General features: G+C 38.8%; 1 protein-coding gene across 1 annotated transcript in view; it reads left to right on the top strand.

Moving 5' to 3' along the window:
* LOC103802253 (contactin-associated protein-like 5) overlaps positions 1 to 22,823 on the top strand; it is a gene marked incomplete at its 5' end in the record, with an annotated part of 207,327 nt that overhangs the window by 3,199 nt on the left and 181,305 nt on the right. Inside the window, one exon of the mRNA XM_009074706.1 lies at positions 4,660 to 4,853. Within this exon, the coding sequence (XP_009072954.1) occupies positions 4,660 to 4,853 (194 nt within the window). The remainder of the gene's footprint in view (positions 1 to 4,659; positions 4,854 to 22,823) is intronic.

The raw sequence follows: 22,823 nt of genomic DNA, 5'->3' as shown, positions 1-22,823 counted from the left end.
ATAACAATAACTTAAAGGTTGTTGTTTTTTAAAAAGGACTATGGTAGTTGAAAGTACCATTAAAAGAAACAAATGCACAAACTACCCATGAGTAAAGCTTTGTGTGAACAGCCAAAAGTGCTTAATTAAAATGCAGATAAATCTGTACTGATAATAGTAAAGCGGTAAGTATCATTCTAAAAAATATGATTCTGAGCCATGAAATACATTACTTACCCATGAGAGAGATTTATCAGCTTTTTTGTTTACATTAAATAAATAATGAAAAATAATAAGAAAATTGCTACAATATGACTGTATCACCTAAGCTTTTTCAGTTCTTATTAGCTCTCAGCCTGAGTAGTCAGTATAGGCAATTATGTGTGAGAATATAAAACATATATAATGTCAAAAAGAATTTGTTTTATGGCCAGGAAGTGTTTGATCTAGGCATTAAAGTAAAATTCTGCAGCAGGGAAGCACTTAGTTGCAGCAGGACGTCCAGGAGTTTTTAGTGCAATATAAAGCCAGTTGAGCTGTTTGTAAGGCACTGTAGGGTGGAAATAATAATTCCCTATGCCTTGTATTAATGGACTACAAATAAGTATGGGCATTGTGAGCTACCCTGGGGAACATCAAGGAGCACTGACTGTGTAACACTGGGCTTAAATGCAGCTTTTGAAAAAACTGTGGCAAAATGTACAAATAGTCTGAAACAGAAACAAAAGTATTTGATCATATTTCTTGGAATCATATGGGTCTCCAGCTGAGAAACCATCAGATCTTTGCTCTCCTCATATTTCTAGCATTATGATTTGTTGCCATGGAGAATATGAGCAATATATCAGAATCCTTTCATACCGTTTCTCCACTGGGGTGTTTTCTCCATATCATGTTGAACATCTCCTTTGAAATGATCCACAGAATATGTGAAATATGTGAACTGTGAGGAATGATGGTGTAGTACAATGTGCAGAATCCTATCAATGCCAGTGGGAATCTGGTGGGCAGAATGGGGAAATTGTATGTCCTTCAGATATGTTGTTGTAGAATGCCAAATGTGGACTTTGTTGAGTATCCTGTCCCTCCTGTTTTCCTGTGAGAGGCAATGTGACATCTTCATACATTTGTACTTTCTAGATTACCTAAAACAAATATGCAGATCTGGTGGGTGTAGTCAAAGCGACATTTTGTCTGGTTTGTATTTATGCTACCCTTAATAAAAGTTGTATGGTCCTCTTCAATTTCCTTGTGCCCAACTGCAGGAAAAGGGTGTTGAGGTTGTGCTTGTATCTGTTCAAAGGAGCTGATGTCCTGTAAACAGTGTCTTCAGTAGCCCATGTTGTTGCCTATTATAGCCTTCTTGTCCTTTGTTTTGGGTCTGTGCTGGCAAGTGGTCCCTGGAGCAAGCATCACTGGTGGGTGGAAGAACAAATGACTGTTAATAGTTGCTAAGCTTTGGATGTGCCTTTTTGCTACTTACTAAAACGAGTATGGGATAGGGTGTTGGCACACTATGGGGAATGATGTGCATAAAAGAACTGTGCAGACACAGATTGTGCTGGAAAAAATATACCAGTATCCCTTGTGCCACCTACTCTGTATAACAGAGTAAATACGGAGGAAAAAGAACATTTATTGATTTTTGGCACTCACAGCAGTATTTGGTGAGGATTTAGGATATCCACAAAAGCAAGCAGAAGCAATGTGTTTGCTTTACTAGCAGAATTGAGAGATGTGCAATGGGAAAAGCTTTAGTTCTGCCCTCAGTCATGCAGCCAATGCAGCTTTGCTGTTATTGGGATTTTAGTTGCCGTTCTTGCAATTAGAAATACTGTCCATCTGTGGAAATGGTAATGGTGGAAGTTTGGAGAGGGGGAAATACAGGAGGCTTTTTTCTCTACAAGAAATGATATCTGAAGCCTCTGCTGTTCTGTAAAAACATGGTCTGTAACTTACATCTCTCTTGCAAGACCAGGTCTGGAGAGGTGATGCTATGAGCAGGTGTCAGTGTAGTGCTTACATCTGAAGAGTGACATTCCCAGCAGACAAATGTGCTCGTCTAAAGAGATATACAGTTCAGAGGCACCATGTAATCTGTGATTTGAGGGCTCATGCTCACCACAGATCTCCCAAATTTTTATTCAGTGTGTATCATTTGTTTGACTTCAAAATTATAAGCCTGTAGTGCTGTGCTCAAACTGAAAAATACCAGTGCTTAGTAAAGTCAAACACTTCTGTGGAACATGTATCACATTCCTGCCACTTCTAGGAGCAGAAGGGAGTGAGCATAAAATACGTTGAGTAGATAGTTATGATGTTTGACATACTACCAGAAAGCATCAGTGCTAACAAGCTTGGATTTGTGTATAAACTAGAACAGAGAAAACAAAGTTGTTAGGGTTTTTTTTTTTTTAATGGAAAACTCATCAAACAAATTATTTGGTATAAGTGATTTTCTTCCATCTAGTTGTTGCTGTTTATGTTGTAGAAAGACAATAAAGGCAAGATGAAAATGCCCACCTGTCTTTTAATACTTAGTAAAAACATGTAGAATAGGAGTGTTGAAGGGAACAACTTTGTTACCAGAAATTCTGAACTAGTTTTCTATGTCATGCCATATTATTCCTGGAAATAAAACTGTTTTAAAAAAAGTAAAAGCAGTAACTCATGTGTTCAGAGTCTATTTCAGGTATTGGATATTACAATCCAAAGGAAGTTTTCCTTTGACTCCTGTGTACATTAGTCACAATTCCACATAGGAGAAATCTGCAGTTTGTTGTCTTTGAACACTATTACGTGGTTCGTATTTTAAAGGTAGGCAGAAATATTCTTTATATGGCACTTAAATTTTTAAAAAAAAGGATGGGAGGAGAAGAAACATTGCTAGAACTTCTAACAGGAAGTATTATAGTCTGATATAAGCTATATATAGCTATGGAGTTAAAAAAGCTGTGAAGCAGTCAGAGAAGAATTGGGTGATGAAATTCCTTATATTCTCAATAGGTCTTTCATGGCATGCTCATAGGAGCCATCTAAGGCAGGTTAAATAATCACATAGACAGTGAAGGCTTCTACTGGGATTGAAATGGGTAAGATGAATGTGGCCCTAGCAAGCAGTATGCATTGGTTTGGTTACAAACTATTTTCCCCGGAGAGTTCTTGTAGATGAATGAAGACTGAGTCATCCAGGGAAGCAGAGAAGATACTCAATTCCAGCTATGGAACAGGTATACTTCTGTTTCAGGAATTAAGATAAATCCTATATTAAGGAATTGTAAGTAATGAAAATTCTAACATATGTTCTTAGACAAAGGGATTTCTGTTGTGAATTGGGAAATACAATGCAATTCAGGAAAACCAAGGAATTTTTTCAAGTGCAGATTTATTGACATCTAATTCTTTGACATAAACCATATTTTTTAATCTTTCAACTCTATTCACTTCAATAAACTCTTCATAGAGCGACTTTGAGACAAATCAGTTAATAAGCTTAAAACATTAAGATTACTCCAGCTATTATAACCAAAGTTTAGTGATGCTTTTTGTTTGGAAATGCTTATTTGGAATCATTCTTGTAATTTACATAAGGAATCGTTAATGCATTACTCTCAACTCTACGTTTCCTTTCTTTCCCTTGTGTTCACTGTAGTCACACAGAAATGTTTGTGTGGGCTTCATTAATAATGGCAAAACAAAAAGATGATGGGTTGCAGAAGCAGTGGCAGCCTCAAAATTTGCTGCCTTGGATGCTTTGTTGATGGCTTTTATGTTCTTCATAGCTGCACTGCTCACTTATTTGTAAGGCTGAAGTGAATGCTGGCTATATACAGAGAATAAATGTCTGCAAGTAGAAAGAAGTTAAAGGAAAATAAACATAGCCTATAATTTAAGGATGTTAAAGAAAGCAAGAGAACATAAAATAATATATTCTGATCTGGAATGACTTGCCTTTTAACCATAAGCTCCCATTTATTGTAGTGAGCAAAGTGGTAAAATGCAAGCAGTGGTTCCTGTTCTGTTTCATTAGCTTGGTGCTACCACAGGCCTGTTTAACCTCTAAAGAATTCAAGAGATAGATATCTTTATTTTTAAAGGACAGACATGAATTACAAGCTCATGTAAGAGAAGCTACTTTCCAGTGTGAAGGCAGTCCTTTTAGTTGTTCAATCAAATGGTTTCTAGCTTTACAACAAATTACCTGAAATGAATTTACAAGCTGTAATTAAGCCATTCTTTCAAATACTTAATAGGGCTCAAATCATGATAACTAACATTTTCACATTTCTTTCAAAGCATAGCAAAAAATGAAATGTCAAAGCAACCTGGAAGTTACTAGTCTGCATTCCCAGAATTGCATAAGCACACAATGAGGGGATAGATGTGATTACTTTTTTTTGTGACTGAGGATGCGCCAACCTCACTGACATTTGTTCAGTTGAAAAAGTATAAATTTCCTTCACACTTCTTAGAAATTCAAAATTCCTTATGAACTTTAGGTTAATGGAGGAAGCACACCTCATGTAGGATATTTCCTAATACAAAAATATGAACAAACAGCCTCATGTTCAAGAAGTAGAGTTCTCTGTGATAACCTGAAGTAACTGCATGGCTCTTTATCAAGTATGATTTCTTCTGCTGTCATTGTCATCTAAATTATCTTTGTCCAATCTCTTTCAGGAGCTGGTGGCTGGTCCCCTCTGGAGTCAAATGAGCAGCAGTGGCTCCAGGTTGATCTGGGAGATAGAGTGGAGATTGTCGCAGTCGCTACCCAGGGCAGGTACGGGAGCTCAGACTGGGTAACCAGCTACACACTGATGTTCAGTGACACTGGCCGCAACTGGAAGCAGTACAGACAAGACGACACTGTCTGGGTAGGTCTGAATTGTGGATGCCGTTGACCTCAGGTCTTTCTGGTTCAGGCTCATTTTGGCATTTAGAGAAACAACTTCAGTTGGAAGAGTGCTGCTGTGGTGAGAGAGCAGACCTGAATGACTCCACGGGCTGTTTTGATCTTAATGGGTTATGTCACTGGTTGTCTGTGTAATACAAGTTTAGGCCCTCAGGACTACATTGTTTTTCAGACTGTGAGGATGCTCAGGGCACTCAAAATGACCTGCATGCTTCTGTGCCTGGTTGGCTTTGATTCAGGCACACCAGGGTAAATGGGGCTAATCACCTATGTGCTTTCTCCAGGAAATATGGAAATTAATTCTGTGTCTGATACACATTTGGCCAGAACAACAGAGCTCATGCTGGGGGAGATGGGTGGTAAATTGCTCCTCAGCTGGAGAAGGCTGGAGCTGTGGCATGAGTTGTGGGATGATTTAGCAGCTACACTAGAAGTGCTCGAGCCTTTTCCTCTTATTTTAATGCAGACTTGATGCTTGCTGTGTCACAAGTTCAGTGTGTGGCCATGCCAGGTGCTGTCAGTAGGAGTGCATGGGTTAGCAATGTCGCCTCAGGTATGGATGGAGAAGTTTACAAGTCTTCCTTTCTTATGGAGAGTGTAAATTGTTAGTGAATTAGTAAGGAACGGTAGTGTCCTCTTTGTGCTATGCCCTGTAGTTCTGAAAATCGACGGCGCTTGTAGCATGACAATATGCGGTGATAAAACCCTCAGATTCTTCATGAAAATGAAAGGGAACCTGTTAAGGGTAACCAAGTAGACTTCTGATTTTATTTTGGTTAACACTTTGGCTAAATGTTGTTCCAACATAATGGCAGTGAATGATGAGAGCTGGGGTGCAGCAGGAAGAGAGGAGAAGAGATGCTTAATTTCTACCTGAGTGTATTGCAGTCAGTGGGGATGCGTGTACAGGGAGGTTAACTGCTGTGGTTTTAAAATCCATTGTATCACCACTGCCTTTGTTTTATCATGGTTTGATTTAGGGAAAGCTGATTAAATCCCTCTTCCTTTAGGAAGGCAGCTTTGGCCCTAAGATGGTCGTAAAGTTGTCAAGTGTGGCTCTGCTTCACCTGTCACTTAAAATGTTATGTTAGGCTGTCATTGCACCAGATACTTATACTTTCTTAAAAAAATTAATATTTAAAAGCAGTGGAATTTCATTTTGGACTGAATATAGTGATAATTTAATCTGTCTCTTGACTTCCACCCTTGGGAATCAGGAAGGGGATATTTTTACAGATTTGGTGTCAATTAAGTCCTTCTTTCCCTGAAAATATTATGTGGCTTATTAAAATTTTATATTAAGTCAAATTAATTTTTTATTACGTGTCGAACTTTTCAGTCCTTTCCGTTTTGGAAACCCTTGAACTTTTATTTTCTTTTGTAATTTTTTCTTGTTTAAGGGAAACATGTACAGACAACACATAGAATTTACCACAGCAAATCTTCATGCCCTAAGGATCCAATTTATGAGTTTCTGATCTGACACCTAATATTGTGCATGAGAATAAGAACAAGCCTAGGAGGCGTTTAGCGGTGAATTATGATTTATGGACAGCCTGAACTCTCCTGTTTTACTAGAGTGATCAGGCATGAGGCTGATTCAGAGCAGATCCAGACACAAGTTCTAAAGCTTTAGCAGATCTAAGAGTTTGCTTTTCTGGAGACATAATTTTTGTACATGTTTCCAATGGAAACTACCATAGGCTACAGAGGATAGTTTTCTATATACTTAAGGAGAAATGAAATAGAATTTGGATGTGGAAAAGGTAACTCTGAGAAAGGATTTGAATAATTTCCCCCTCCCATTAGTTTCTATGAGTCATGCTGACCATGCAAGCCAGTAATGTAATTCCAATCCAGAAGAACAGTTTGCTCCATGTTCCCAGGCAGGGGGTTTGAAGGGTTTGATAGGATGCATCGCCAAACTTTGCTGGTGGAAATATCTGATAATGAAAATCCAAAGTGGGCTCATTTGACATTTCATTAGACACTTCAGTCCACCTAAACTGGCAAGTCTCATTAACACCTAAGAGCTTGTATGCCTGCCCATGGAATTAATGAAGATCAAGAACTCCTTCTGTACAATTTTTATTCTAACTAAAGAGAAAGTTGATTTATTTTTTTTTTCCTGGCACTTTTGGATTTGTTTCACTGAATTAAATTAGATCTTGAGAGCCATACAGAGCACAATGAGGAAAGCCAAAGAGGCTTTCAGAAACATGTATAGAATTATACTTCCAAATTTCACAGTTGGCAGTTACCCTTTCATTAGGTGTTGTTTTTTTCTAGCTAAGAAGAAACATAGAAGTCTGCTGACCAGCCAAATTTTGAAGATTTTTTTCAGACCCTTGGATGAAATGAGGACAAGCACAGCATGGTGTGTCCTGAACATCTGGCTGTTGAATAGCTTTAAGGGAAGTTTTGCACTGCACACCTCTAGGAAAGAACCACTGCCCTTGACTCAAGGCAAGGTGTGGAGTGGACCATTTCCCAGGGCAAGGAAAGCAGCACCCCAGGGTAGCCTCCATGTCACAATCTGTGACAGTGTACACTGTACCAATCTGCCACAAATTTGGTATCTTCAAACTCAGGAATTCGTGTCTGTGCTGGTTTTGGTTCAGGGATGTATTTTGCCCAGCAATAATGAAAAATCCCCAAATTATCTAGACTATTTCCTGTACAAATTCCTGTACAAAGCAGAGCCCCATACCAGCTACTCCAAAGAAAATCAATAGCCCAAACCAGAATATTAGCCCATTCTTTATTTTTTGTGGATGAGTGAGGTGGTCTGTCAAAGCAGGATTTAAGGCAGGAGTTTCCTATGTCAGGGTAAGGTGGCAAGTTATTAGGTTACCTCTCATCCACAGGGAGTGGAGGGGTTGAAATGTAGGTTACTGTGGAAAATATACCACTTCAAAAATCTCAGGTGGTCAGTTGGGAAACACACCCGCCCTGCAGGCTGCAACTTTGAAGTTTTTTTCCCTGTCCTTAAGACAGAATTTTTGTAACCTCTGTGTCCCTCAGGACTTTGAACTTCTGAAAATTTCCTTTTTAAATTTCTGTGTATAGCTAAAATGGCTAGAAGTTTACTTTATTGCTTTTTGTTTCAGAAAGCTGTGCTGTTCCTTACTAAAGAGCTGGTCAACACTAACTCATAGCTCAGATGGGGTTGTGAAATCTAAATCATTATTGCCTGGAGATCATTATATTGACAAAGCAGATGTCGTCTAAAGTATTGATGTGCTCTGGACCTGTCAGGTTCACTGGTATATCTTCTACTTTAGTAAATCTAGCTGGAATCTTGTGCTTTGCTGTATAGATATTAGTGAATGTCTCACACCAGTTGCTCATTAGTGACAATTTATCATTCATTTGAAACTATTGAAAGGGGAGATTGTGTGTCAGTATAAGATAGTCTGGTGATTTTGTTTGTTTTCTGAAGGCAGTATAGATATGTGGAGAATAGTCAGAGTAACAATACACTGAATTGTTGAAAAGAAGGGTGTAAGAACTATGTGGGTTTCAAGGCAAGCATTTGATTTCAAGTAGAAATTTGAGGTTTCGCCTTGTTTGAATTTGTGTACAGTTCCAACAAAGGGAAATAGGGTCTTGAAATTTCTTCTCCATTATGTCTGTTGAACTAAAACTCATGGAAATTATTAATCTCTACTCAAGACAAGTCAGACTTGATCTGCATTTTCTCCCAGCCCATTTGCATGACTAAGAGAGAAAGTCATGGCATATTCCCAGTTGGTGGTACTGCAGTGGTGTCTTGGAGGAGGATGCACTGGCACAGCCTTTTCCCACTGCATGTCGTGGGCCATTGGCCACATTTGGTGGAGACAGCAGGAAGGCAGTAGTGCCTTTCATAATGCCCAAGTAAATCTATCCAGATGAAACTTTTCCTAATCATGTCTTCACAAATATCTGATGCTCCATATTGCAAGTGTGGCTTCTGAGGAGTTGTTTCCAGCCATGTGAGTATAGCTTTTGTCCACCCATATGGCATTTGTGTCCTTCAGGGCATCAGAGACCCGGGTGCATAAATTCTTTATTTGGTTGCTGATAAGACAGATGTTTGCACACTAGCATATATGACATATCACTAGTAAAAATCTCTTTCTCTTTATTGAGATTACAAGGCTTATTATCCTCCTTTCTCAGCATGCATACAGCTCCCATCAACTTCACCGTTAATGAGCACTGCGTAGACAGATCGCGAGGAGAATCAGAAAACCTCTTAAGTTTTCACTCAGCCTGTGTTTATGATGTTAGTAAATTCTGCAGCTGGAGTTGAAGACAAGACAGATTAGCCATTTAAAACCCAATTTTCCAACCCCATTTGTATTTAAATAATCTTGTTACAAAAGGACTCTGTGGTTCAGAGCAAACTAGACTTATAATTATATTTTCAGTATGGATAAATCAGCTATGTGTGGACACACTAGATATTGATTGGGAGACATAAAACATAAATCTTATTGCTTGTAACAAGTAAATGATTTTTCAGTGTTTTTAAGTGTTGAATAATTCAGAATTTGCTTTACCTGCATACACATCGCATCTTGAGTCAGTCCAAATTGTGTATTTTACTGGGAATGACGTGTGGGCTGTGATACAATGCTATTTCATTATAGATAGCAATTTTTATGCTATCTATATTGAGAAATACTTTACAAAGCTGAAAAACGCAATTATGCAGGAAGGCACAAAGGAGAGGGGATGAAACAGGCATAGATATATGCAACAAAAGGAGAAAAGAGATGTTCTTTATACGAAGTTTTGAAAGGAGAAAGGGAAGTTGTGGAACTGGAGATAAAGGGAGACTGCTCTGGCAGTGGCAGAGAAGGCTTTTATATTAGAACAATGAATCTGTGCAGAAGGGCAATAAAGGGGGAAAATGGCATAGATAACAAAGGGATGCTTCCTACTCTGTCCAAACCCATCCACATACTTGTACATATTAAGCAGAAATTTGTACTGGACTTTTCATTGGTGAAGCTTCTTAGACATCTGCTGTCCCCTGCACATGGAAGGCAGAAGATGGCTCCAGGTGGAAGGGGAGCTGTGAGCTCTAACCCCAAAGCTGGATTACAAGATTGTGAGTGCTTCTCTGGTGTTGGACCATGACACCTTGGTCATGCAAGGTATGAAGTAGAGCTACCCCCAGGGAGCAGTGCCACAGTGGCAGTTCTGCTTTTTGCAGGTGCAAGGATGCTGTGTGAAGGCGGGAGAGTTGACAGGAGGCTGAGGATGCATTAGGAATATGTAATTCACAGGGGAGCATGAAAAGTGTTTAATAGAGGTGATAAAGATCCCTTGCATCCCCTTTCATCAGGAAACTTCTTACTTGTATGTGTGAGCATTTGCTGAAACAGAGGCTTTTCTAATGAAATCTAGAGGAGGGTCACTCTTAATTGGCTTATAAATCTACAGGGGTGCTGTAAACTTTCCCATTTCCACCCTTGCTGGATAATGACTCTGGAACAGTTTTGGTGAGTTAATTATTGTGAACATAGTTAGAATATTAATCTTCTTGTCAGATTTATGGTTGTGCTAATTTATTCTAAAACATCTTTTAGCTCCTAGTCCAAACGTCCTCCAAGCAAGGCCAGAACAAAATTCTACCTGTAGCAATGAGAAGTCCTACATTATTTGCTTGGATTAGAAAATGAGTTTCTGCTTGTCTTTTATAATGCTTCCTGCCGTACTAGTATTAAGATATATTTAATCTCCTTTAGGCACAGTAATTACTGCCAGCCAAATAGGTGTTAAACGGTAAGTATCGGTGGATTATTTTCTTTTCCATCACCTTTGCTCTAAGAAAAGAAGAAAAAAAAAGACAATTGCAACTTGCAGGCAGGAATGAAAGAACCAATTCAGTCTTGCTGCAGGGAAGCAAGGTGTTCCAGAATTCTTCATTGCTTTTCCTGTAAGAGCTATGTTATTATGGGTTTTGAAGAGGCAAACATTATCCATTTGACATGTTTAGGACTGTTCTGATTTAAGACTGTCAGATTCTGAGATGCTGTTTGGATGTTACTAATTCCCTTCTAATTCTGGTTCAGCTTACTGAGCTGGCTGCAAACATGGCTTCCTGAGCACGTTCTCAGGAAATCTGTCTTTCCTGATATTGCCGGGGCTGTTCTTCTGTTGGATGATAATTCAAAGTGTCAGTATATCTGTTTTTCTTAAGTGCACTCTGTATGGATTTATGCCTGAATAAAATGGGTATACTTAGATTGCAAATTACCCTTTAGTGTTGAGATACTGGAGTTAGCCTTAAGCTAACTGAATTTTGTATGAATTTCATGACCTTACAATGGGCTTTTATAGTTGGTTAACTGTAAAGCAATAGTGAGGTGGAGTCTAGAGAATTTAATGCTGATATTAACATGATATCCATCAGTAATGTCTTCAGTAATTCTCTCTGCTTGGTATTTGGCAGCAGTTCACCCTGACCCAGAAACAAAAAGTGAGAAATATGGTTATTGACAGTTTGTGCCCTTGTTATTGACCTCCCAGGCTTATGTCTGAAATGCATCTTTTCTGTAACCATTTAGCACATGTAGGCTCAGAAGTGTTCCTTGATTTCTTGTTCTTACATCTCAGATCTTCTGTATGATCTTGTCTCTCTACTGCTTCGTGCTAGGGACTATAGGGTATGACTCTAGTGTTGGCCCTAACAAATTGGAGTTTAATGGGTGGTTGGCATGGTTCTAGCTCATGACATCTGGCCCTAAAACATGCATGTGTTCCAAGCACCTCCAGCAGTTTTGTCTGCTGTTTTCCCTTCCAGGCATCTCTTAAGTGAGTAGATGTTAGTGGTGGCACACTAAGATGACTAATGTGGAAAATAGTGGGCATTTCTCCTCAGATGAGGGATTATAGCCAGCACCTCTTTCATATTAGTAGACAAAGTTTGATTATTCTTGTTTTCAGATTGTGTTCTATGGTACATGAAGGCATAAATAGATGGCTTTACAAATTCTGAATAAATGTGGAAAAAATTAGTTATTTAATCCATATGCTTCCAGAGCTGAGTGAGTTTCTTTGCAGTTGTTTGGTACATTTTAGAGCAACTGAGTGGCTCAAGCTGTCTGAACAGCCAGTTCTTTTGTGGGGGACTGACTAACAAGAGTACTCTTACTGTACTAGCATGTACTGTAAAACATGACAGATTTTCCTGTGGCAAAAACATGTGTTGCTTCTAATAATTCACTACTAGATTAGATTAATCTGAATAAATAAACTGGTGACTTGGAGTGTTCAGGTCTTCCATTGCGGTTACGAGATTGCACCTATTTTGTTCTGGGCCCTGTAGAAACTTTGGATTATTTCTCTAGTGAGAAGCTTTTGAACAGAAAAGTAGAAACTTGTTGCTTGTGACTAGTGAAAACGGTCATAAGGAGAGGTAGGCAATGAACAAATCATTGCAGACCTCTCTAAGACTGGCAAAGGGGTGTCATGTTATAGAGACACAAGGTTTAGTGATGACATGCTTGTAAACTGGTGAGGACCTTGGAAGGAGAAGAGGAGAAAGGAATTATCGTGATACTTGAAATGGAGATGGGGAGAGAGACAGACAGAGAGGTAGAAAGCTATAGTCAGTGACCACAGCTTCATTATCTAAGATGGAAAGAAGTATCATTAAATTTTCATGTTTTCATTATATTTTATTAGATGTGCTGCCTAATTAAAAAAAGAAATAATTAGTGAGATATTTTGAAAAATGAATACAAGTATTATTCTTAGTTTGAAGGACCTCTTTTAATACATCACCTTTCCAAATGTATAGTGCATATTTTATATTCTTTCAGTGGGTACCAAGTTTTAATGCATGAGAACTTTAATAAAACTTATATAATCATTAATCTTGAAGATTGTTATACCAATTGTACTTTTGATTCTCAAAGCTGTTTCTCAGGGGAATGGAGAAAGATAGAAATCCTTAGAAGATCCCTCAAAGTACAACAAAGTAAGAACAAAAATTGTTATCTCCAGAATAAATAAGCCTGTTCATATTCCATTGAAATTTAACATAACTGTGAAACTTTTTGACACGTGTCTGACACTTCTGGGGAACTGCCTAAACCTGTTCTGCAGGAGTTAGCTTACATTTGTGGAGTTAGTAATCAAAGCTAAAAATAAAGCATGAGCAAACCAAAATAGAGAATATATCCCAACACAGTAGTACTTGAAGAACTTTCATCCTTCAGAGAATAAATTTTCTTATATTGAGCTGAGAGTAGAAATAGAATTCTGGAAACTTGATGAAAGGTTCCATATATACACCTCTACAGCTTGAAGGAGAGATGAGATTTGACTCAGATAAAAACTAGTCAATGATTGTGCTTGGAGAACATTAAATGTGAGTCACTTATTTATATTTAAAATATGCAGAATCCCATATCAGCGATAAGAATGGACATATCTTCTCTGAGAAGATTCTTGGTTTCCTGAGATGTGGTTTGGTAGACTTCAGAGAATTTATATAGAAAGACTGACTGCCTTGAAGTATTTCATGTTTAGGTTCAGCTCCCAGAAATAATGTTTTCATTTACAATAGCTTCTATTTGAAAATTAGGCCCACCAGTTTAAAATACATGTCAGAGTTGCCTCAGGGAGGGTCTTTGTCTTGATTGAAAGGCAAGAAAGCACCCGATTTGTGCCAGTTAATTTAAGAAAGCTGATCCAAAAGGACTTTATACTTTCCATTTGGGAACTCTTTTAAAGACTAAAGCAATTCTGGCCATGTCTAGCAATTTTATATAATCTCCTTCATAAATCCCCATGAATCCAAGAGGTGCAGGTCCTTTGGCTATCACGCCAGTGCCAATTTTGGCTGATGCTTTCAGATCTTTTCTCTGGGTGTTTTGGGGGGAAATTGAGGTTATTGAGATGGTGGGGCCGGAGTTTAGTTGCAATATCAAAAGAAAACTACAGTCTGTGTTCTGGATCCAGGCTTTGTAATTCTGTTTTACAGTTTGTTGACACTGGGAGACTTTATAAACATCTAAAGTGTGTTTTGCATCCTCTGTGTCAGACCCAAACCTCACTTTCCTCACTGTGTCTAAGCACAGATGCTCATGCTGCGCTACAGAGCTGGTCCACAATTACTCAGCTCTCCTTGCCAAGTTCTTCAGATCAAGAGTGTTTGTATGCCAGTCAGAATATATATGTGCATGGTGAAAAAAACCCAATCCATTAGCCATCTCTGTTAATGGTAATACTTGCAAGTTGCATATGCTCAGCAAATGCTTCTTGGTGCTTTCTCATCTGGATATCAGTAAAAAAAAATTAAGTAGAAGGAAAGAAAAAGTATTGAAAACATGTCTCGTGAAAAGCCTTCTGTGATCTATTACTCAGTAAATGAATACAGGTAGAATTTATTCAGGAGGGCAGATACCAAGATTCATCCTCTTGAAGGATATGTTTCAGATACTGCCTTCTTGCATTGGTTGGTACTTCAGGGTGAAGTCTTTCTGTCCAAGGAAGAGGGCACATGTCAGTACTTTTCCTATAAAGCAGTCTCTGGAAAAAAACCCTATTCTAAGGAAATTTAGAAAAAATTTCCACCTCATAGCTGCTACTTTGTTTTACAGCAGAATCATTTTCAAGCATCTGCCACTGTGCTCATTATGTGTCTTTACAATAGATAGTTTTCCTTGCTTTTAATTTGTGTCCCAGATGTATATATTCAGACTTTTATGTGCATCTAGTATGTGATCCTTCATAATCACTCTCTAATATCTTTATACTTTTTAACTTCAGGATATTTCTTGTTATAAGCTCACAAGCACACTACCAAAGCCATTAATGATTTATGCTGGAGAAGATACAGAGCTAGTGCACTGATACGTGTAGCTCTTTCTTGGTTTTGTTATCTCTGGAAAGAAAATCAAACCCCTTGTTTTTAGTGTTAAAACCAGTTTTGTAATGTCTAAGCAGAGTTAGATCTGTTCTGAAGTTTCTTATTACGTCAGTGCAGACAGCTGAAGTGTGCAGCTGACTTCTGTAGAGAGCACATCATGTTAACAAATTACACCCAACAAACCATAACAAGTCAGTCAGCCAAAGCCAATGCCACCCCTGTAGAATGATTTCAGAAATTTCAAGTAGTGGTGATTTGTATAGCAGTCACGTAGTTTATGATTGACACATTTACGGGTAGGAACTTCTTGTTGCCAGTAAATTTCAAGATAAGGTACTATGGTAAGGAAAAAGCATTCAGATATGTTCTCACAGCCTATCTGCAGAACCTGTGGGACTCATGAAAATATGCACAAAGAAAGGGAAAGTTGGTCACCCTTTGAGAAACTGATTCTTGAAATCTGGTGGCCACTGTGGTCTAGTAGCTTCTGCGTGTGCTGCTGAATTTCCTTGTAGGAGAAGGGGAATGAAAAAGGCATCTTCAGAACTTTTCCCTTCATTATGTTTCCCCATCCCTTTTTTTTCCCTTCTTTCTCTCATTTTCTTTTTTCCTTAACAGCTCTTCTATCCCACTAGACTGGGGCACATTAAACACATCAGGCTGCTTTTGTTTTGGTTGCTTCTCCAACTTGAGTACATATTACAGTGAAAAGGATAGCAAAGATTAACCTAGATAGCCTTTTACCTTCCTGTAGAATTCAGAGGAGTGTTTAATTTCTCTGTGGAACTTATCAGGTGGGAAAAGTTCTAAGGACAGTTATAGAGGTTTTGGAAGTTCTTAATATCTCCTTTTTAGGAGGGCCACTTTCTGACTTCTATTTAAAACAAATAGCAACTTACTTTGCTTTCTAAAATCTGTGAGGTTATTCAGGTAGAAGTAACTACTCATCTGAATGAAGATTTTAGCTCGTGATCTGGCAAACATATGGGCACTTAACTCATGCATTTACATTTGCAGAATGAGCCATGAAGCATAGCAATTTAGAAATGAGGAAATCTGAAATGTTGATTCCACATAACTATAATAAAACTTCTAGTGGTGCCAGGATTTTGTCCCACACCTGTAATTAGGTATTGAACATAACATATTGTAGAGTAGGGGCTATGCAATTACGTACTTGCTGAACTTGAAACTTAGTTGCTTAGTTTTCTCATTTGCTGTGTAGTTTGGGGTTTTATTTTTTTTTCCCCACCTGAAAACTGTTTCTCTGCCAGTTTGTTCATTATGAGGGGCTTTCTTCTTGCCTACATTTTGTTGATGGCCAGAGTCATTAGAAGCAAATGCATAGCTGCAGTCTGCTTTTTAAAACAAATTGCAGCAGCAGCACATTGCCATGAAAAGAGGCATTGACATCACACTGTCCTTCACCTAACTTTGTTTCTTCCTTTCCCTCCACTGAGCTGGAGGTCAATGTTTAGTGCTTAGCCTTAGTATTTGAAGGCTGATAATGCTACCTATGTTTATAATCCATGGACGTTATTTGGTTATAGCCTTGTAAAATATGTGTGCTATTTCAGCCTAAGAAATATGTGCATGTGGTTATGCATACATCATTATAAAGGTTAACAGAACTGGTGATCTGCAAGGAATATTCTTATGAAATTAAAGACTCTCAGATATTTAAGGCAGGTTTGAAGAGTTATTGGCAAACATGCAGAGCAGTTGTGTGTGTGTAAAAATAAATTAAATTCATAGGACAGTGGAGAAGCAAATCTGAGACACAGAGGGAAGGCAGAGTTTCAGGTGGCATTCAGCCACATCTGCAAGAATGCAACGATGATGATTTATAATTACTGTGATGAAAATAACGATGATTCTGCTGCCACGTTTTTACCATAGCCTCGGGAGTATAAGTAATTATGCGATGATCAGTTGATTCTACATATTCACAAATTTAGCTATTTATCATAATTGGTTTAGTCCCTTGGAATTAGTCCAGACTTTTACATCGTACAGTTGGTTGTAAAAGGGAAATGGAAGGAAGCAAATTTCCTCTAGCTGCATAAACCAAATCTAAGTCAGAGCTATACTAACAGAATCCTCATTATCAGTTGCAATGGTTGTTTATTTTTCCAGGTTTAAAAAAAAAATCAACAAACAAAAAACAGCAACAAAACAAACCCTCACAAATGTATGTTTCCTCTTTGGAGATTCTTTCAATGAGTATCTAAAAATAAACCAATTCCTGCTTCAAAACACCCTTTTTTTTGTATAAAAGCTGGATGTTTTGTGGTCAGATCAGATTGAATTTGGGAGCTTCAGGTTTCATGTTTGGTTCCATACTCACCAAAGCCTTTTCCTGGTTATCTACATCTTAATATTGTCATTCAAGGAAATCATCTTGCTGATTTCATGGCCTTCAAAGGCATTTTATCCTGGACCTTGTTTTTGATAGCTTGGTAGCTGCCAGAAACTATTTTGTCCAAATCCTTCTACCATCCTGGTGTGAAAGGAAAGAGGCATGTTAAAGGATAACTGGTGGATGTCCAGGTATACAGCCAAATTCTTGAGTATTACCACACAATTCCACATGAAGTTGAACACCAATTTTGTTGCTGTTTTCTGTAACATTACAAAGGAACTAGAATCCTCTTGCTGCTTTCTAGGGACCCTTATGCATTCAGGCACAAAACTTAATACAGCATCAAATGGTCCCACAGGGTTTATTTGTCTGGGCAACAGCAGGCATAGTGATAAACAAAACATCACAATGTCACAGATGAAGTAGCAGTGCAGTCAGTCCCACATGTCTAGCAGCCATAGACAGTGAGCCGTGGCCTGTCTTTTTTCAATCTGTCTTAAATCTCACAATCGGTTGTTTCCTTATTGTATGTTAATCACTACCTTCCTGGCCCAATTATATCTGTTGGCTTTCAAGCACATGGTTATATAAATGAGCTCACTGTAATTCATATTTGCATGTTTGCAAATAGACTGAATGTTTTCCACATTCCTGATAACTGGCTGAAGGCTGAAATTGCATTGCTCAAATCACACAGTTTTTTCATCTCTATGCAGCCATACCTTTGGCCATTTTCTCGCTACCTTTGGCCATTCTTCTAGGTCTTGGTATGCTTTGGACCTCCTTCAGGGATGAAAGCACAGCTGATCAACACCAAATGCTTCATCTCCCGAGGTTTTCCCATAAGGTGAGAGGCATTGGCCCAGAGCTGCATTCAGGTTCCCTGTTGTTTTCAGATCTTCTGGCCCAGTGAGCCAGAATGAACTGTTTTTGTAGTGGCAAACAATGGGAGAAATGATGGCTCCATGGTGAAGCTTCCTTCAGGTGAGATGCAGAGCTGAACCCAGGTCCTTCACTTCCAGATAAGCACAGGTGTTTCATTCCCAAGGTATTTTTTTCTTGTTATGTCACATTCTTTTCTGGCCACTTCCATTTATAATTATATCAGGGGCACTGCTGGCGTTGGAGACCACTGTGTGTTTAGTAGGTCTACCTTTAGTTGGTACAACACTAGCAGCAACAAAATATCTGACTGCATGGACTTGCAGGTCTGGGCATCCAGGGAATCCAGGGCTGCAGGAAGTTGGGGAACCTTTGCATCAAATGGTCAAAGAGTCTGTTCTCCTGAGTGAACCACGTGCTTTCCTGAGAGGTTTGGAGTTACAGTCTTGAATTTTGAAGGCTTAAATCTGCTCAGGTCCTTTTGTGAGTCTTTAGATGAGTATAGTTTTATGGTTACATAAATTTTGTAGCAGTGGTAGAAGGGACTTTGTTCCACTGCAAAAGAACTGAAATACAACAGCAGTAGACTCAGGCAGATCAATACCAGTCTTCTGTGCAATTTTTAGAAACCAAAGTTGCAGCAGAAAAGCCAGTTATGGTAGTGCTACTTAATTCATTTAGCAATAGAGTGCATTGATTGATATTGTCATAAATAACAAACCGCTTCATCTGTGCCCCCTCACTGCCCTATCACATTACGCATACAGGCTAAGATGAAAAAACAGCTACAGCCCTTCTGAGCCCCAGGCTAACAAGCCTTATTGATTGCACTTGTCGTGAGTAATCTAAAGCTAAAAGATAGCAGCCCATAGGAGCTGTATAGAAGAGTTTTAGGCCAGGTTTGAACCCACCTCATTTTCTCTGTGGGTAATGCCTGTAGAAGCTATGCTGATGTCTAGGAAGATGGCATGTTTTACTGGAAACAAGAGCAAACAGAAGACTCATGTTCTGAGTAGTGATTGGCAAAATCAATCTTAATTAGGCTGCAGATATTCAAGGCCACTTCTAAACCTGAGCCTTTTCTTGATCCCCTTTAATTATGTATTCAGATCAAAATGACACCCTGAGCTATTATCCTGCTTGTTAAACCCACTCAGTCAGTTGTTGTCTGAGCAAATGCATCTACGTTTCACTAAGCAGCATAAATGGTTGCTGCTGTCAGTCTCTTCACTGTGGGAGCTGCAGCTGTGTCCTTCAATGCCTTGGATTTCAGACCTCACTGCAAAACTTTGGAATTACTTTTTGCGCGTTGACTTTGCACTCAGACCATCGTGAACTGTCATTTGGCCTTTTCCTCTGTGTGGCCTCATGGGCACCTCCTTTCTGGGTGTTAGATCAGAAAATTTTAGAAGTATGTATAAGGGGAAAAAAAGTCTTTCTTTTGTTTGCTTGTTTTTATTGCAAATATGAGCTGCCATTCAGGAGACTGCTCATTCCCTTGCACTTCTCGGGAAAAGGCAGAGAAGAGCATGTTGGGGTGGGAGCTTAGTTGCTTGAGTTTACTAATTAGCAGGGCTGACACTCAGGAGCAAGAGAGGAGCAAAGGCTGCTTAATCAGTGTGCACTTCAGGGCTAATTCACTGCTGTGGACATGACCTTTTCTTTAAAAATCTGCTGCTGACACTGATTTCTTGGTCATCTGTGGCATGCTGAGGTGTGAGATGGTCAGTGACACTGAGCAAAACACTTGAGCTAGCATAAAATTCCCTCAACTTGCATATCAGTGAGATAGCAGGTGGAACAGGAAGGTAATAAATCTATTTAAAACATATTTATAATATATTGATCTTTTTTTTTATAAGAGGGATGAGCAGAATATTTTGAGGCAAGGCACAAGACTCCTGGGGTTGCTCATTCAGTAAAAAGATAAACTATATGTGAGAATGAAAGCTAGAAAATTCGCAAGCGTTAAAATAGGTGTTACTGGGGGACACAGTGCAGGTTATGCCAGTGAAGGTGTTTGCCTCACATGGTGATCAGCACATTTCAGTGTTTATTTAGATCAATGAGTCATCTCCCCTGCTTAGAGAGACTGGTAGAGCTCCTTCTGCAGAACTTCTTTCACTTTCTTTCCCCTTTCATTTCTTTTTTTTTCCTTACACCCTTCAGTGTAGCTTTGCTCTTCTATTACTTAGTCTTTCTTGTGGTTTTGCTGGATGTAATTTCCTTACATACTACTTGTTGCAGTGTTTTTATTGACTTTTATAGCACAGGTTTTGTTTCCACTGAGCTACTAAACATTAATGTAATGCAGACAAAAAATACAGTTTGATACTTACTCTGATAAGTAGAGAAGGGAATACTTTGGTACCATTCCTGTAAGAAACACCATGTGCTTAAGTTAACTGTAATAAAAATGAAGACCAAAAAAGTCTCAATTTCGTCAAGCTTGTTTCTCTAAAAGTCACTGTTTTCTAATTTTGCTAGAGGACATAGTCACATATCTGGAGAGGAGTATTTTCATTTTCCTTTGACTTTAGGATGCTACTGAAAATTCTAGTCTACTACCATTCTCAAAACGAAAGCTGTAAGTAGGGCTTTTATTTATATCTGTTATATGTGACGGAATTCATTCCGTGATCCCAAGGGTCGTTTCTAGTGTTCATTAGTCCTTGTGTGCTGCAATTTTCTAGTAATGTTTGAGGCTGTTCTGGACCTGCTACACAGCGAGCAAAACTTTAAAGAGCTTTTTGGAAGCACATACTGAATAATGGTATTCATGTGCTAATATGCCGCAGGTTAGTCTGAATTTGCTGTCTCCAGACATTGGTAATAGTTTGGGTTTTGGTTGCTCCAGTATCAGTTCTGACTCCTGGTGACTTTGAACTAGCATGAGCGTTGTCCATTTTTTAAGTTGTTCTCATCATAGAAACCATTTGTACTTGAATTTCCTCGCTGAGGAATACATTCAGTGCGGGTAGCTCGGTTTGCAAGGTGCAGGGCAAGAGCTGGGTGGGAGCCCAAGGCAACAGGCTGTGAACTGCAGATCCTTTGCATAACAAAAACCTCGGGGACCTGTGACCCCACACTTGGAGACAGGGCAGGAGCCAAGGACACCCCAGGCTTTCTTGCACTTAGACTGTGAGAGTATACAAGGCCAGGGGTTCCTTTGTTCGGGGTCCCTCCTCGGAGGCACCCACTTCCAGCTGTTTTTTTGTTATTTAGTTATTGCACCAAGATTGAATTATTTTAAGGATTGGGATGTCTGAGACTCTGCTGTGGGAAACCTGGAGTCGAGCTGGCAAGGAAACCTGGTTAGTGCTAAGTAATAGGGAGGGTCTGAAGTTATGTGCTGCCTCTTAAATTCATTACTGTATTGATGAATATACCTTATCAATTTTCCACATGTAGCCCTGCAGTGCTATTAGAAATTATGAATCCAGAATAACAAATAATTCTTTATTACTCACTTGAGAAAATAACCATGGCAAGCTTTACCAGTAGTACAAAAATCTGTCTTTTATCTTTTATTTGTATAAGTTTGGGGTTTTTTTTTCATTTTTTTTTCTGGGCAAAATCATGACCTTCAACTTTCTTGCACCACTGCTGGCTAATCAGAAACTTTCAAATTGATATTCTTCTGTGTAAGTGATCACTGCAGCATGACTTCAGAGTTTCCTTGAATTTTAGCCAGGATTCATGTAAATCTAGATTTATAATGTGTTCTTGCCAGGTATCCAAGAGGGATGTTGCCTCTTCCTGAGGCTATCAGTTGCCCTCAGAAATAACATGCACAGCAGCTATATTTTTTTTCCTTAGTTTTCATGATCCAAGTGGCCTGGAAGCATTGAAAGATATGTAATGATGCCATTGGTCAGGGCTGGATCTGACCTTTTAGCATTCCTGAAAAAACAGGGGATAAGAAAATCCCTTCAGAAAGAGTCTGACATTAATTCTAACTTATCTGCTCAAACCTGCCAAAGGTTACTACTCATCTGGGCTATTAAAATGCTGCTGTTTTAGTGTTTGCAGAGTCAGAGAAAATTGCTGGCTCTTGGCAGAACAAGAGCCAGCAAGCCAGAACAACAGCCAAAATGAACAAATTCTTTCACTCACCATTTGAAATTTATTTCTAAGGTCTTCCCTACCAGCTTTCTCTAGATTACATTTATGAAAGTTATGTTTTGCAATGGTAACTTGATGAGGCACCAAATCTTTATTCAGGATAATTAGCTACTCTATCTTTGATATGAAATCTGCTTTGATTTTTTACAACATATCATTATCTTTTCCAAAAGCATTGTGTTGTGTTTCCAGGAATATTGGCTTTCCATCTACACTATGAGCAATTATTTGCAGTAACACAAATACTTTTCAACTGTTGCATTAGAGTTGTTACTGTGCAACTCAGTACATTGTTACTGTTGCTGCCCAGTAACAGATAGACAGCTTGGGGAAACTGTAGCACAAACAGGAAGAGACTAGCCTGAAGACTTAGAGAAAGCTGAAGTCAGATACAGTAACACAACCCAGTATTTCTTTATGGAGTGTTTTAGTCATTGGGTACTACTGCATGTCTAATTGCAGTTTGGCTGGATGGGTGCACGAAGCCTAATTCTCCTTTCTCTTGGCTTTTTGTTAAGGGAGTGAAGGGAAACTCCCATCAGTATCAGCCTTTTATGATGAAAGAAACTGATGTGTTTTATTCTTTTTTAAGAGGGTCATGGACTAAGAGATTTCCCAAGGTTCTTCAGCCACCCTAAATGCAGGACTTTGGAGATACTGCAAAGCACATTCAGCCATGCACACTGATC

This window comes from Acanthisitta chloris, unplaced genomic scaffold, assembly GCF_000695815.1.
Source record: "Acanthisitta chloris isolate BGI_N310 unplaced genomic scaffold, ASM69581v1 scaffold1735, whole genome shotgun sequence".
In the NCBI taxonomy this organism is placed as follows: domain Eukaryota; kingdom Metazoa; phylum Chordata; class Aves; order Passeriformes; family Acanthisittidae; genus Acanthisitta; species Acanthisitta chloris.
This window is presented reverse-complemented; position numbering and strand designations above follow the sequence as displayed.